The sequence below is a fragment of the Trifolium pratense genome, linkage group LG3, assembly GCF_020283565.1.
Source record: "Trifolium pratense cultivar HEN17-A07 linkage group LG3, ARS_RC_1.1, whole genome shotgun sequence".
Taxonomy (NCBI): domain Eukaryota; kingdom Viridiplantae; phylum Streptophyta; class Magnoliopsida; order Fabales; family Fabaceae; genus Trifolium; species Trifolium pratense.
In genome coordinates, this window is record NC_060061.1 from 38053767 (window position 1) to 38071072 (window position 17306).

A 17306-nucleotide genomic window follows, 5' to 3' on the forward strand; every position below is an offset into this window, starting at 1 on the left:
GAATAATTTGCAAGTATACAATTAACCGTCAAGTAGTATAAAAATCGTTCTTTTCACAGGGATTGTTGTAATTCAAAAACAAGTTGAATACATATTTAAACACATAAATTTAAATGTAAAAAGGGGGGAGAATTTGTTTGGTTCAAGTTTGATCATAAACTAACAAATGAAGAAAAGCGATTGATCCTTTTGGTTCATCTAATTACTACTTCTCTTGGTAATTTCATGTATGATTACAAATTTACTCAATTTAGTTTCACGATTAGATTAAATAAAAAATGATTATGCCCAATGTCTTGGTAACATAATCCTCTCCCTTGATCATCGATTCCTAATGTCTTAGGTAATCTATGATCAATTGAGGATTACAAACTTTAATCTATAAAATCTCAATTAACAATCCGAAATGTCTTAAGTGAAAGTTAATCGATCAATTATTCCTAGATCGATGATTCATTCCTATTGTCATAGTAAAATAAATCATTGAATTCATCATATAAGTAGCTAATTCATATAAAGCATTAGGCATAAGTTATAATCAAAGAAACTAACTTCGTAATTCATATATCAATTCAAATGAGAATCACATGGTTCAAGAGAAATAGAAATCAGAATCCCCTAAGGACCAATCATGGGAATTTAGTTACACATAGTATAAGAAAACATTACAATCAAAGAAATGAGAGAAAGCATGTTTACAAAATGATCTTGATGTGTTTCCACACTTCAATCCTTGCCTCCAAGCTCCTAGATCTTCAAAAGTTGTTTAATTTGATGTTTCCAATGTCAATTTTCGATCCCTCATCTCAGATCTGCGTTTTCCTTTTATAACCGGAGTCAATAAATGAGAATTTCGCCTCAGGCACGAGCATTTTCGCCCCAAGCACAGAAGTTTCGCCTGAGGCACCAACATTTTCGCCCCAGGCGAACAGGCAAACAGAGAGGTACTTTTTCTGGTGAAATTTTCGCCTGAGGCACAGGATTTTTCGCCTCAGGCGAACAAGCAAACAGAGAGGTGCTTTTCAACTGGGAATTTTCGCCTCAGGCACAGGATTTTTCGCCTGGGACGAAAAAAACAGAATATTAGCTATTTTCTTCATTCTTCAGCTACTTTCATCCTTTGCAAATATCTTCAAACTAGTGCATTATTCTTCCATGAAATGAGTTACAATTCTTCTAAAAAACACTTGAAATTGGTCTTATTTTCATGTAATGACGCATGTCATCAGTGTGTCGTGGAAACCTATTTTTCTTCTCTTTGTTCTTCTCTTTGAATTTGAATCTGAAATCATCTTTGCAATACAAACAAGAAAACAGAAAGTCTCTTGATGCAGTCTTTGCAATCTTTCTTCTTCAGTTCTTCTTTTTATATATAGAAGTGTTTGCAATCTATTTCCATAGTATATCCCTTATTTTATAGAATAAAAAAAAAAAAAAAAGTCTTGCAGATCAAGTCATGGAAAAAGATTGGGAATTTTTTTTCTCTTCATTCATTTTTATTCAATATTTAAATTTTTTAGTCCTAGTGGTTGGAATTCTATCTTTTTAGTATTCGAACTCTGGTTCAGTATTCGAACCTTAATTAGTTTCACATATATGCTCAACTTCTTTGATGTTTTAGGTTGGGTGGTTCATATTTATATGTGTATATTTCTTCAACAACTGAAAAATATTATTCGAGTAAAATTGCATTTAAGTGTAGAAATCTGAAAAATTATTAAAATTGATGCGGACAAATTAGGTAACTTGTAGTCTTGTAGAAATTACTTTTATTTAAATATATTGTAAGTAGTTTTTTTTTACTAAACTTTTTTTTTTATGCCTAAAAATATATTGTTTGTAGTTTTTTTTTTACTAAACTTTTTTTTTTTATGCCTAAACTTTCTATAATCTTTTTATTGACTTTTTTTTTTCTTTCTATAATTTTTCTTTTTTACTAAACTTTTTATAATTTTTTTAGTTTTTTCCCTATTTTTATGGATAGATTCAAATTTTTATTTTGTTCCTATTTTTATGCATATATTTTTAATCGAATAAAATTACAATGAAAGATATAAAATTTAAAATATTATTAAAACTGATAAAAACAAATTAGTAAATTTTGTAGTAATCAATTTTATTATACGACATAAAAATTAGAGATTATATAGATAAAGCTAATTTTTTTGGTACTCAAAAAAGAAGCTACTATTAAAACCAAAAGTTAAAAAGTCTCGTGAGCATAGCTCAGATGATTGAGAGATTGTATTATATATATGTAGGGGTCGGGGTTCGAACCCTAATCTTCCCACAGGGTGTAATTTCAACTTCCAATTTCAACAAGTTCCACATGTACGGTGGACCAATTCCCAAACTTTTGGGAATTCAACCGCGGAAGACGGACAATTTAAGGCGGGTCGAAATAAGCCCATGTTAACAACAAAAGGAAAATACAAAATAGAGAAACATAAAACGGCTAGAGTTTCATTTAACATTACAAAAGGTTACTAGCGAATGTATATAAAATCTAATGGACTATTATTTCATTATCTAATAGGAAACAGGGTAATTCACAACTCTGATTAACAGTGAAAAATTAGAAGCTCAAATTATAACTGAGTTAACACAAACAAAACTCATTATTATTAATTAATATGCTTCCACACACAAACACATACATGAATTATGATTGCAAATCTTCATTATGCATTGATGAAATCAGCTATGCGTTTAATCAAATTCTTAGCTTTATCACAATCTGGATTAAAAATATGAAACACATGATCTTCCTCTTGAGTCTCATAAAATTCAGCAGTACCTTTCCAACCACTGTTAACCAATTTCTTGTGATAAAGTTTCCCTCTTTCCCTTAATATATCTTTCTCACAAACAGTAATAAGCACTTTTTCAACACCAACTTCTTCAAGATTAGGAGCTTCTTCCACAAACGGATTAATCAAAGGATCATCATTTCCTTTATCAGAAGGACAAACAAATTCCCACCATTTATCAACCATTTTCCTTCTCTCATAATCACTTATTTCAACACCAATTGGTTCCTTACCCCAAAAATAAGGATTCACCATTATAAGACCCAAAACCTTAAAATTCAAATGATTTAGAACATTCAACTTTAAGGACATGTAGTGTCCTATGTTAGCACCAGCACTATCACCTGCTAAGAAAACTTTGTTAAAGTCAACTCTTTCTTTGATCAAGTTTTCATGATTTTCTTCATGATTTTCAATGGTGTGTGAAGCAATCCATTGAAGTGCTTCCCAAGAATCATCGTAAGCGGTTGGAAGAGGATGTTCGGGTGCTAACCGGTAATTAACAGAGATAGCGATGATGTTTGCTTCGAGTACTAGTTTGTTGAGGGAGTTATGGTAAAGTGGATCAGAGGCTGAAGATATACAATAGGCTCCACCATGGAAGTAGATGATTAAAGGTAGTTTTTTTGAAGTGAAATTGTTGGGTGAGTAGAGTCTTGCTGTGAGACCAGTTTTTGGGATGATTGTGATGTCTTTTGAGATAACTTTGGTTTGAGGATCGATGCCGGGAGGAATGACATGAATGCCTGCTAATCTTTCTATGGTTCCGTTTTTGTGTACTCGAAGGTAAGGAGGAACATCTATGGAGATTTCTGGATAGGTTGGAATTGGATCCATTTTTGGAGAAGAGGAAGATTTGTGGAGTGGTAGAGAGAGTCAAGGGTGTGTGTTGATTGATGATGAGGCTATTATTTAAAAGAGTTTTCCCATAAATCTCATATCTTCTGCGCGCAACTGGAGAGACTAAACTCTTAACTTTAATAGAACTTAAATGGACTGCAACTTTTAACATTTTTGCATGCCGAATTTCAATTTCAACGATTATTAATTGAGTCTGGTAGTCTGAGGGGGACTTAGTGGTCCTTAAACATAGCTGATTATTAAAGGACTTGTTGGTCTCAAAAGTCACAAGACAGAGGCAGCATTTATTTGTTTATTGAAATTGTTAAGTAACACTTGATTTTGGTGGCAACAATTTCAATGAGTAGATTTTATTTAATTTCAAAAGGATCTGTTTAATTTTCAATTTTTATTATAAAATTGATTTTTTGTTTTTTCATTTAAAATATGAGTAGTATTAGACTCTGTTTGGCCTTTCTTTTTCTACTTCCCTTCTTTATAAAATAAAAATTAGGTAAGATCTACACTTTCTTTTAAGTATTTAATTTATATGCACCGTCGGTGTAAAGTTATTTTGCACATGCATCCAATAATATACCGACACATCATGTATGGTAATTAAAAACACATGATGTGTCACATTCATTAAATGATGTGGCAACGTGTTATTGGATGCATGTGTAAAAAAATGTTACACTGACGGTGCACAACAATTAAACTCTTCTTTTAATAATTTAAATGTGTTTATCCAATAACCAATGAAAATAAGTTATATACATGTGTACCACATGCAAATTTATTATTTTGTTCTCATTGCTTTTTGAGTAAATACTTCAAAATTACCGAGTAGTAGCTTAGAAAAAATATATATCTATAAATATAACTTTGAGGACCAAAATTATCAAGTAAAGAAATGTTTGAAATCTAATTACAATTTTTTGAAATGTTTGAAATCTAATTACAATTTTTTATATATTCAATAACTATAATGACAATATCTTACCCATTCAAAAATAAAAAATGTTTTTAATTCATACTCTCTTCGGTCTTTAATATAAGAAAACTTTTACTTTTTAGATACAATAAAACATTGATGTACCTAGATCCATTGAAATATTGATGTATCTAGATTATGATATGATCTAGGTACATCAATGTTTCATTGTATCTAAAAAGTAAAAGTTTTTTTATATTAAGGACCGGAATGAGTATAAGAGAAGAAAGAATTGAGGAGATTGAAGAGAATATTCTATAAGGGGATAGACTATGTGTGTAACCATAATAGATGTGTTTGATAAATCCAATGATTCTGAAAGAAAAATTAGACCATTTTAGATCACTTATTTTTCAAATCCATGTTTAAAAGATGCATTTGTCCCCCAGATATTTTTCTAATTCCCGTCACTTTGGGACATTGACTTATTATAGGAATAGAATGAGTAAAAAGATTTTTTTACATATTAATAGAGTTTGAAACTTCAAAAGAACAACATACCATCGGATAAATCCCTACCTCATTGGTGACCCAAAAAAAAATTTACTATCTCATTTACTTTTATGCTTATTAAAATAAGATAACTCATTTAGTTTTATAAATGAACATATATGAGGTAATTGACGTTTGTCTAAGGAGTAAATCTCTCACAAATAAATATTTTATACATATCAACGGCTCCGTTTGAATTAACTTATTTTTTAGTTTTGCAAACAGCTTATGCAATATAAATTAAATTTTATGCTATTTTATAAGTTCACACTAGGAAAAATTGTATTTTTATAAGCTATTTTATTATAAATTATCTTGAAAAATTTATAATAATATATAAAAATTATATAAGTTGTTTGTTTGCATAAGTTCAAAAGTAACTAATCCAAACGGGGCCTAAGAAATCAAACCTAGTTAATTTCAATTTTCAATACTTCACATCAATATTTTTTTTTAAACAGGAACTTCATATTGATCACGATATACAAGATTTGAAAATTATTTCGATTTTAGATGTTTTTCTGAAGCCACAAAAATGGATATACAATTTAAAACAAATAATATTTTGAGTCATATTTTTTAAAATTTGGGTTGAATCTTGAAAATTAGTCATCGGTGGTTGTTTTTAAATTTGCCTTCACGCTACAGCAAAGAAGGTTTTAAATTTGTCGTAAGCAGAGTGAGATGTACTAAGATCTCAAGAACAGAAAGCAATTTCTTGGCCTACTTATTATTATTTAAAATTAGTTTCTGTGAAAATACAACTCGACATTAACAAATCATGATTGCAAGTTCCAACAGAAAAAATTGATCGTGGCATATAAATAATAATATTAATAAAGATGAATCGAATAAAATTGTACTTGGTTTGTCGGGGATGCAAAAATTATTAGAATGGTTGAGCATGCTTGATTAGTTTATGGCTTTGTTTAAGATGTGCAGTAATATTGTACAAGTTAAAGCAATTAAAAGTAATAATATTTACATACATATTTGATTTTGTAGGTGTTTTAACTATGATTTTTGTTGCTTAGAAAGGAAGCATTAAAACCTTGTCGTTCTTAGAGAGGAAACTCACATGAAATTGTTTGCTGAAAATTCATCATTCTAGTTTTCTAGGTTAACTAGTGAATGTGTCATGTGTAACTTAGATTTTATTCATATCTTAGATTCTTAATCGAAGGTGAGAAAAATACAAGAAATAGAAAATTTGAATTATATTGTTTTTTTAAAAAAATATATTTTAATCAAACTAGATAAAACAGATTGTTTATTTATTCATGTAAACAAGATAGCTTATTTATTTATTTATTTCATAAACAAAATTGCAGCATGTTAAATTCGCCAATACGAGGGCCCGTCACTTGACCTTGGGATTTAAAGAAGAGAAAAGAAAAATCAAATTCAAATCAATCATAGATGATATGAAGGAAATAAATTAGTCGATTGACTAACTAATTTTAATTTAATTTCATTTATTTGCATGTAGTAGAGATTTTTTTTTAGAGAGCGCCAAAATCAGAATTTGCCATTCTATTTTATTTTGGGCTTTGCCCTCTTTTTATAAAGAAAAGAAAGAAAAAAAATCTTTTTGAATTTTGCAATATTTTCCATTTCTATTTTCTTAATTATTTTATGTGTTGCGATGGTATCTACTTTTTATCAATTTAAGGGGACGTTTGTTTCACGGATACATAAATGATTCTCAGGATTAACTTTCCCAGAAACATAAAAGCAGGAACCTTAGGAAAATAGCACAAAAAGTGTTTGGTTAGTAACTTTATTCCTAGGCATCTTTTCTTAAAAATTCCAAGGAATAACTAAACTATGTTTGGCTTGCAATGAATATTCCTGGAAATAAATGTTATAAAATACCCCTAATGTAGATATAATGAAATCACCAATATTGTCCTGGAAATTTGTAAAATTTGTTCACTGACGATCACCATATTTATGAAACAATTGATAGTCATCTCTGTTCCAAGAAAAATATATCAATCAATAATCAAGTAAAACCATATTCCCTTCCACTCCTTGTTTCTTTCACCATATATTCTCATGCTAATTTACATTAAAAAAAAACAATAATGGGTAATTCAAAGAAGAAACATGATTATGTTTAATAATAACAAACAACAAATTATCGAGAGAAAAAAAAATAGCAAACAACAACAAGATACAAATCTGAGAGTGAAAGAATTGGAAGAGTTAAAATGAATGTCATATTACCTGGAACAACATGAGTGAAATCTATAACCCAGAAAAACAGGCAAGTTGGTGATGAACAAACAATTTAGTAGAATATAAAGCAATTGTTTCAACGTGGAAATTGTTTTGGAGAGAAGATTGAGCGGGTAAATCAAAAGGTAAAAATGGGTTTTCATAGCAGAACATATGGTTCCTAGGAACAAAATTTTCCAACCCTCATCTCATGCGAATAAATTGGAGAAGAACGTGGATGGAACGTGGGTAGTTAGAGGTTCCTGGGTACTTTTTATTCCAAGTTTTTTTTTTGTGTTCCAATTTACCAAACGTGAGTTTATTTATTTTCATCCTCAGTATCCCGAGAATACTATTTTAAGAAGTGAAACAAACGCCCCCTAATAAATATATGACATAGTAATTGATAAGTGCAAAGAGATCGTTAATTTTTACATACATTTGTAGTTCTTATTAACTTATTTTGCAAGTAATTCATTTAAAAAAAATCAATATAAATATTGGTTTGAATTTGAAATGTTAAATCAGACATTTTTATGCATTTCTATCCAAAATCCACCATTTTTATAGGAAAACTAGGAGTCAAGATGATTTGAATATACTTTTTTTCCCCCAACCTTATCCTCTGCTAGGGTTATGTGGCGGCCAACCCCATCTTTGTTTTGGATCCTCACCAGTTCGATCTGGATTTGCCCCATCTTTGTTTTGGTTTCTCTCTAGTGTTTCTCTACTAGTTCTATCCTCTCTTTTGAGGTTTCAATCTTTTATTTTCCTAAATTTCTTGACCCAATCCCGTGTTCTGGTACTGTGGGTGTGTGTGTAAGTCAAAGGTAAGCATTCATGGAAGGTCAAAGCTCAAAACGACCTGCTGATGACGAGGATGAAGCTATCACGGTGGAAGAAGATGAGATGTGCAAAGATGATGAAAGCTTTTGTCGTACACTTGTTGGAAAGATATGGACCGAGAATCCTTATAACATACGGGCTTTCAAGCAAACGATGGTACAGGCCTGGAGATCGAGAAACCCGATTGAGATACAAGACCTCAATAAGAACCTGTTTGTGTTCAAATTTGCAACGAAGAAGGAGGCAGAGCTGGTTCACAAGAATGGTCCATGGAGCTTTGACAGAAACCTTCTCATTTTGAACAAAATTTCTGGCAATGAACAACCATCTGAGCTTGCGATGGACCGAGCTTCGTTCTGGGTCAGAGTCTATGACTTGCCTCTAAAGCTGCGATCAGAAGCTTTGGCAAAGAAATTGGGGAATAATATGGGTGTTTTTGAAGAAATGGATTTGAAGGAGTGTAACCGGATGGGAAAGTTCTTAAGAATCAGAGTATCTCTTGATCTAAGGAAGCCATTAAAAAGAGGTTCCAAACTCAACTTTCAAGGAAAGGAAATATGGGTCGACTACAAATACGAACGGCTGCCAAATTTCTGTTTTGCTTGTGGAAGAATTGGCCACCAAATGAGGGACTGTGAAGACATTGAAGACCAGGATGAAGATCAGTTTAGTGATTTGGAGGAAAAGCAACAAGCTTTTGGCCCTTGGCTTCGAGCGTCACCTCTCCCTAAGTCCTCATATGAAGTTAAAAAAGAATCAAACTCTAGCACGTGTAGCAAAAGCCTTTTTCCTTCAGCCAGCAATAGCAAAGACCAGAATTCGGGAACAGCGAAGGAGAGGGAGGAAGAAGTCGAACAACAAAACACTCCAACTAGCAATCAGTCACAACAAAAGGTCATAAAAGGTAACCAAACTGAAATTGCAGGAGGGGAGACAACAAAGGGAGGTAGTGTGCATAAGGAAATGGAAGTTGTTGCTGAATCCTTAGGGGCGGTGGCTATATCTACCGTGTCAAAGAAAGGAGGTGGGACTCAACCTACCACAGAGGTGAAAGGTCGAAAATGGGTGAGACATAAAGGAGTTAAATCAAAGAGAGGTCTAGCTGCAAAAGTTATAGAATTCGAACTGGGAAAACGATCACTTGTGGATGTGGAAATAACTGATGGCTCCATGGAAGCTACAAAGGGAGGGGAAAAAAAGAAAAGAGGGGATGTTGTGATGGAGGGCTGTCTTGTGTCATCTGGAACGGTGGTGTTGGAGGACCAACACCGCCGAGAACCATGAAAATACTAAGCTGGAACTGTCGGGGTTTAGGGAGTCCCCGGGCAGTTCGAGCCTTGTCAAGGCTCACCCGTGTTGAAAACCCCCAAATTGTCTTCTTAATGGAGACTAGATTAAAGGCTACTGAGTTCGAAAATATTCGAAGTAAATTGGGTTTTAAAAATTGTTTGTCTGTTGATTGTTCTGGTTTTGGAAGAGAACGTGCAGGAGGTCTTGCACTCATGTGGATGGAGCATCTGAGTGTTAACATAAGCTCTTATTCGATTAATCATATTCATGGCTGGTGTGATGATGAAGAAACTGGAGAGCATTGGGGGCTAACCGGCATCTATGGCTTCCCGGAAGAACAAAACAAGAGGAAAACTTGGCTTTTGGTTAAATCTTTCGCAAGACAGAACATGGGACGATGGCTATGCTTTGGGGATTTTAATGATATACTAGATTCACAAGAGAAGCAAGGGGGGAATGTTAGAAGCCAATCTCAACTCTCAATAGGCAGAGAAGTTGTTGCTGAAAGCTCTTTAATTGACTTGGGGTTTGAGGGCTACCCTTTCACGTGGTCTAATGGTAGAGAGGAAGAGGCGAATGTGCAATGTCGCCTAGACAGAGCTATGGCAAATGGGGATTTCATCAACCGTTTCTCTCCAATAAAGGTTAGCCATTTACCGCGTTTTGGGTCTGATCATGCTGCTGTTATTATCTGTCTTGAGAGCCCTTTACCGAGTAATTCGCGAAGAAGAAGAAGACTTTTCCGGTTTGAGGAGAGCTGGACTAAAGAAGTTCATTGTGAAGAGCTCATAAGAAACACTTGGAACCTATCATCTTTGCCTTGTTTAACGAAGCTAGAGAGCTTACAATCTTTGGGTAGTGCTTTCGAAGACCATAATTTGGGAATGATCAAGAAAGAGTTATTCCGAATTGAAGAGAAACTAAAGGACCAATCGTTATGGTCAGATTCCATTGATGACCATCACAGATACAAAGAGCTTGAGAAAGAACATGGTGAGTTGTTAAAAAGACAAGAAACAATGTGGAGGCAACGTAGTAGGGCTGTGTGGTTAAAAGATGGAGATCGAAATACTAAATTTTTCCATAACAAAGCCAGCCAACGGTCTAAGGTAAATAACATTAAAAAGATCAAAGATGAGGATGGTGTGTGGAGGCGTGGAGAAGAGCAGGTGGAGAAAGTGTTTATTAACTATTTTGAAGAGCTTTTTTCGTCCTCAAATCCCTCTAATATTGAAGAAACATGTGAAGTGGTTAAAGGAAAGCTCTCTGACAACCATAAGACTTGGTGTGAAAAGGAATATACTAAAGAAGAAGTCAAAGAAGCCATTCATCAGATGCATCCCATTAAAGCTCCCGGCCCGGATGGTCTTCCAGCTCTATTCTTCCAAAAATATTGGCATATTGTAGGTGATGAGGTTCAACTCTTAGTTCTTAACATTTTGAACCAAAACAGTCAGCCCCATGATATCAACAAGACTTTCTTGGTTCTTATTCCCAAATGTAAAAATCCTTCATCTCCGAAAGACTTCAGGCCAATAAGCCTTTGCAACGTTGTCATGAAGATTGTTACAAAGGTTATTGCAAACAGATTGAAGTGTACCTTGCCTGACGTGATCGACATTGAGCAGAGTGCTTTCGTCCAAGGTCGGTTGATTACGGACAACGCTCTAATTGCCATGGAATGTTTTCATTGGTTGAAAAAGAAGAAAAAAGGCAAGAAGGGTGTTATGGCTGTGAAACTTGATATGTCAAAAGCTTATGACCGGGTTGAATGGCCGTTTGTGCACCAAGTTCTCATCTCTATGGGATATCCTCTCAAAATGGCAGATCTTATTTTACGGTGCATTTCATCTGTGTCCTACCAGATTCTGATAAATGGGCAGCCAAGTGCATCTTTCAGACCAGAACGCGGACTGCGTCAGGGCGATCCCCTTTCACCATATCTTTTTATTTTGTGTGCTGATGTGCTTTCAGGTTTAATTCACAAGGCGGCAAAAACAAAGGAGATTCATGGAATTAAGGTGGCGAGATCAGCTCCTCAGTTATCTCATCTTTTCTTCGCGGATGATAGTCTCCTCTTTACAAGAGCATCCTCTCATGAAACTTCAAAAATTCTCAACATCCTTGATACCTACCAACAAGCCTCGGGACAAGTGGTGAACCTTGACAAATCGGAAGCCTCTTTTAGCCGAAATGTGCGAATTAATGACAAAGACATGATCTGTAATATGATGGGTGCTAAGGCGGTGGAGGCTCAATCAAGATACCTTGGATTTCCTATTCCTTTTGGTAGATCCAAAAAGGTTGTCTTCTCTTTTGTTATGGACCGGGTTTGGAAGAAGGTGAAGGGTTGGAAGGAACGTTTTCTATCCAGGGCTGGTAAAGAGACTCTCATTAAAGCTGTCGCGCAGGCCATTCCAAACTATATTCTTAGCTGCTACAAAATGCCGGTGGGATGTTGTAAGGATATTGATTCTATGTTGGCAAAATTCTGGTGGGGGTCAAAAGATGAGAGCAGGAAAATTCATTGGATGAGTTGGCAGAAATTATCCAAAGCAAAATTAGATGGTGGAATGGGTTTCAGAGCCATGGAAGATTTCAACAAAGCCTTACTGGGTAAGCAGTGCTGGAGACTTGTGACTGGAGAGTCGTCTTTGCTTGAAAAGATCTTTAAAAGCAAGTACTACCCAAATGGAAATTTTATGAGTGCAAAGGAGGGTTACCAACCGAGTTATGGGTGGCGAAGTATTCTTAGTGCTCGCGACCTTGTTGATAAAGGGGGCTTGTGGAAAATTGGTAATGGTAGAAAGGTGAAGATTTGGAAGGATAGGTGGTTGCCGGATCTGAAGGTGTTGAGTTCAAGGGAGTAAATTATCCTCTGCCTGAGGATGCTTGTGTTGCTGAACTTATTGATGTTGATACTAAACAATGGAAGCGGGATTTGATTTTCTCCTGTTTTGATAGGCTTGTGGCGAAACAGATTATAAATGTCCCACTTTCTTTTAGACTACCTCATGACTTGCTGATTTGGAATTGGGAAAAGGATGGCGAATATTCTGTTCGTTCGGCTTATCACCTGTTATGTGATGAAAAAGCTAGATTTCAACCCGGTCCATCTTGTCCTCAAAGAAGTAAATTATGGAAGGAAATTTGGAGAGCTCCGGTCCCAAATAAAATCAAGAATTTCATGTGGAGACTTGCAAAAAATATCCTTCCAACAAGATCCAATCTCCATAAGAAAGGTATCACCCTTGACTTACTTTGCCCTCTTTGCTCTAGTGAGGAGGAATCCTCGCAGCACTTGTTCTTGAAGTGTGATATGTTTAAACTTACCCTTTTTGCATCTCATCTTGGCTCCCATATCCCTATAGATATTGATTTGCATGACTGGATTCTGAAATGGTTGGTGTGCCAGGACCCTCTTGGTGTCCAATTATTTTGCACTTTGTTGTGGAAATTTTGGGCCGGAAGGAACGCTGTGATTTTTAACGGTTGGCAAATGGATCCAACTTTTTTGGCCCTTGATGCTTTGAGTTTTGTCCAGGAGTTTAATGAGGCTAATCCATCAAGAAATAGAAGAGCTCTAGTTTCACAAAGCATTTCTGAACCCTCTCGGAGTACATGTTCATCTATGAATTCTATGTTTGTTGATGCAGGGTGCTGCAACTCAGGCCATACAGTTTGGGGTCTAGTTCTTCGTAATTTGAATGGTGAAACAGTCTTTAGCGCTTGCAAAAGAGAGGACATCACTGCTGAACCTCTTTTGGCGGAAGCATTAGGGGTGCGTTGGGCTCTTCAAGTAGCCACTGATCAAGGTGTCAATTCCGTTTCAATTTATTCAGATGCGGCAAATGTGGTAAATTGCATCAACAAAAGATCAAATTTTGCTGCTATTAATTTAATTGCTCAGGACTGTAGAAACTTGATGGCTGGATTGGGAAATGTTTCTGTAATGTTTATTAGTAGAACACAAAACTGTGATGCCCATAATTTGGTCTCTTTGGCTAAGGTTGTGGGTAGTAGGACTTGGTTAGGGGTAGCCCCTCTTGTATCAGTTTATTCTGTTTCTGCAGCTGTGCCTGCTGCTGGTTGTAATGTCTTTAGCTGTGTTCCGGCTTCTTAATGAAATTGTTTGAAATTCAAAAAAAAAAAAAGATGATTTGAATATAAAAGAACGGAAAAATTTGTCTAGAGGACCTTTGCTCAAACAAACATGAAGCGAACTTATCATGTTTCACTCGCCTGAGCTTCACCGAAGCGACTAAGGAGCGAACCAAGTCAAAAACAACTCAATTATACTCACTAGGATTTTGCTCCAACGACCAAGAAGCGAACCAAGTTAAAAATCCCAGATCTGGGAATCGATGGTCTTCGTCTGACGAGCATATCACTCGTTGAGCGAACAAGGGCTGCAAAACACAAGTTGACAAGTTGCCTTTGAATTGTCATTTCTATCCTTTGAAGAAAGCTAATTCGCTTAGCGAACATGAGCTCGCCCAACAAGAAAATGTTTTTCCTCACCTATAAGTAAAGGCTCAGACAACCTAATTTTTTATTTAGTTTTGTGAATAGCAACAAAATACCTAGGGAGGGGTTGAATGAGTGGTTTTCCACCATTGAGAAACTTTGGAGCTTTGCTTTCAAGTCTTAGATGCAATCTCCTCTCTTTCTTCTTAGATTGTAAGTTTTACTCTTGAATATGAGTCAGTAAATTTTCTGTTATGTTGGGATTAAGTTAGTTATTTATGATCTTAATGTAATAATACCTCTAAAAATTAGAGACAAAAATATATATTTTTAATGTTGAAATAAGATACATCTAAAAATATAAGTTGACCATGCTTAGTAGTTTGGTCTAAATTCTTACACACACAACACAACCCACATAAACAAAAGTTAATTAAAATATAGAATTGGCCGCACCACACCTTAATAATTTGTTGTGCCGTGAATCAATAATCATCAATCAATCAATCAAAAAGGAAGATTTGTGTGCGGCGGTGAAGTATGGCTTCTCAGATACTAAGACGAACCCTCGGAAGCCGCTATCTCTCAAACCCTAGAGCCTTCTCTTCCGCATCCACTCCGATCCGTGCCACTCTTTTCCCCGGAGATGGTATTGGTCCCGAGATCGCCGAATCCGTCAAACAGGTTCCGACTCAATTCTCTCTCTCTCTCTCTCTCTCTCTCTCTCTCATTCTTAATTACGCCTTTTTCACTTCTGATTGTCGTTTTCTGCTTGCTTTGAACCCATCCATGGCTTGTGTGATTTTGTTTTTATTGAGAAAATTAATCATGTTTTCCTAATGATAGTTTTATAATTGCTGTTCTCTAATTTTAATTATTGTTGCCACCACTTGTCAGTGATTAAATTTTGAACTAGATTTTATAATCTCAATTAATCATCTATGGTTACATGTGTTTAGTATGCCATGTGAATGCCCTCTTAGCCTATAGTTGCCTTAAGTTTATATGGTTCATAGACGTCAATAGAAAGAGGCGCAAAAAGCGTTGATACCGCGTACTAGATGCTGAGTTGTCTAGTTAGTTACAAGTGTAGAGGAATACACATGTAATGGGGGATATGATGAGTGTGGTGCGAGGGGTAGGAGTAAGTTATAAAGATAGAGACTATAGTTTCTGTGTTAGTAGTTCTGCTCTGGGTTACATGGTTTTTTGCTTCTGTTCCTTTTCATAATAATTCATTTCCATTCAGTTTTCGTTCATTGGGTTTGGTTGTTTTACTTTTATTTCTTTGTCATGGATGTGGAGTCTGTTTTGCTGCCGTGAGTGGCCACTTGCTAATGTTTGCGATACTTCATTCTTCCTTATCTCCCTTGTTTTGTTTGTTTCTATTAGGTAGTATTAGGTATTATGTATCGTTCATAATAATTGGCTTCCTTTGTTAAATAAATTGTAATGTGTTGATAATTATTACTATTGCAATAATTAGGTATTCCAAGCTGCTGATGTTCCAATTGAATGGGAAGAGCATTATGTAGGAACCGAAATTGACCCCAGAACACAGAGCTTTCTTACATGGGAAAGTTTAGAATCGGTAAGGAGAAATAGGGTTGGCTTGAAAGGGCCAATGGCCACCCCTATTGGAAAAGGGCATCGTTCATTAAACCTTACTCTAAGAAAAGAACTTAATTTATATGCCAATGTCCGACCTTGTTACAGCCTTCCTGGCTACAAAACTCGTTATGATAATGTAGATCTCGTCACAATCCGTGAAAATACGGAAGGCGAGTACAGTGGACTTGAACATCAGGTAAATTTAACAACAATAAATATTACATACTATCATCCCAAATTCTGATCAAAATAATTTAATTAGCATTTTTGGGTTACAGGTTGTGAGGGGTGTAGTAGAAAGCCTCAAAATCATTACACGTCAAGCAAGTTTAAGAGTTGCTGAATATGCTTTTCACTATGCCAAGGCACATGGAAGAGAGAGGGTGTCTGCTATACACAAAGCCAACATTATGCAAAAGACTGATGGTCTTTTCCTTAAGGTTCGCTAATACACGCAAATGCCTATGATCATTAGGTCTCAGGTTTTATTCTTGAATACTAATATTGACTGTTTATTTTGAATTATTTTTAGTGTTGTCGTGAGGTTGCAGAGAAATATCCAGAAATACAATATGAGGAAGTTGTCATTGATAATTGCTGCATGATGGTAATATTGGCTAACTTGATGTAGGATACAGCTGCATTTAGAAATTAATTTTGTCTGTCTGAAAATGATACACTGGTTAATTTTTGGACCATCCACAGCTTGTGAAGAATCCTGGGCTTTTTGATGTATTGGTGATGCCTAACCTTTATGGTGATATAATCAGCGATCTTTGTGCTGGCTTGATTGGAGGATTAGGCTTGACACCCAGGTTTGTTTACCTTTCGTTTTGAATTTTCAGAAAGGAAATACAGTAGTCACAATTATATCATGTCACAGCATTTTATGTATTTTGCAGCTGCAACATTGGTGAGGGAGGTATTGCACTTGCTGAGGCTGTACATGGTTCAGCACCTGATATTGCTGGGAAGGTGAGCTGTGGAATTACTTTTCAACCATAAATTATCTGTTTTAAACCGTTTTCTGAAGAGAATCTGTTCTAAACCTTTTTGCTTGTTTTCATGGAACGTATAGTTTTCTGAGTACCTGTTTTGTACTAGTACACCACTTGCATCAAGTAGCTTACAATTATTTTTAATTCATAAAACCTAATTAAATTACACTTGTTTTACTGTGGATTATGCAGAATTTGGCAAATCCAACAGCTTTGCTATTGAGTTCTGTTACAATGTTGCGCCATTTGGATCTCCATGATAAAGCAGAAAGTATTCAGAATGCAATCCTCAACACAATTGCAGAAGGGAAGTACCGAACTGCTGATCTTGGTGGCACTTCAAAGACAACTGAATTTACAAAAGCAATCATTGATCATCTTTGATATTTGCTCTGAAGTCGGCAAGGAATTGTTAATTATGATTTTATTTCAGTTAATTTCATTTTATTCCCCCAATTTTCCAGAGGAGTGGGATTACCTCGTTTAAATGGATAAAGCATCTACGTGTGTGACATTACAACCAAAGTAGAAATGCGCAAGCATTCAAATATTTGCTGCCTACCGTTTGTCTTAGGCATTGAGAGGGGTTCTTTCAAACTGCACATTTATTGATAACCCTGACAGTCTATTTTAATATTCTTTGTCAATATTATAGTTAAATAATGGAAGTACCAGATGGTGTTTCATTCCATCATATGATTATCACTATTTGTGCTGGCTTTTTGTTTTCGGTGATTC

At 35.2% G+C, this 17306-nt stretch overlaps 3 protein-coding genes across 3 annotated transcripts; 2 read left to right on the plus strand and 1 right to left on the minus strand.

Annotated features, from left to right (window-relative positions):
* Positions 1–2466: 2466 nt before the first annotated feature.
* LOC123918467 (probable carboxylesterase 2) lies at positions 2467–3836 on the minus strand. Its single transcript, XM_045970529.1, has one exon. It carries the CDS (start codon positions 3645–3647, stop codon positions 2682–2684), a length of 966 nt encoding a protein of 321 aa, XP_045826485.1. The 5' UTR covers positions 3648–3836; the 3' UTR covers positions 2467–2681.
* Positions 3837–12679: 8843 nt separating this feature from the next.
* LOC123915058 lies at positions 12680–13615 on the plus strand. The gene has a single exon (XM_045966209.1). The coding sequence runs from the start codon at positions 12680–12682 to the stop codon at positions 13613–13615; it is 936 nt and encodes a 311-aa protein (XP_045822165.1).
* Positions 13616–14046: 431 nt separating this feature from the next.
* Positions 14047–17297, plus strand: LOC123915868 (isocitrate dehydrogenase [NAD] catalytic subunit 5, mitochondrial). The gene is made up of 7 exons (XM_045967138.1): positions 14047–14643; positions 15446–15766; positions 15849–16010; positions 16103–16177; positions 16276–16385; positions 16473–16545; positions 16761–17297. The coding sequence occupies exons 1-7, from the start codon at positions 14500–14502 to the stop codon at positions 16950–16952; spliced, it is 1077 nt and encodes a 358-aa protein (XP_045823094.1). The 5' UTR covers positions 14047–14499; the 3' UTR covers positions 16953–17297.
* The last annotated feature ends 9 nt before the right edge of the window (positions 17298–17306 follow it).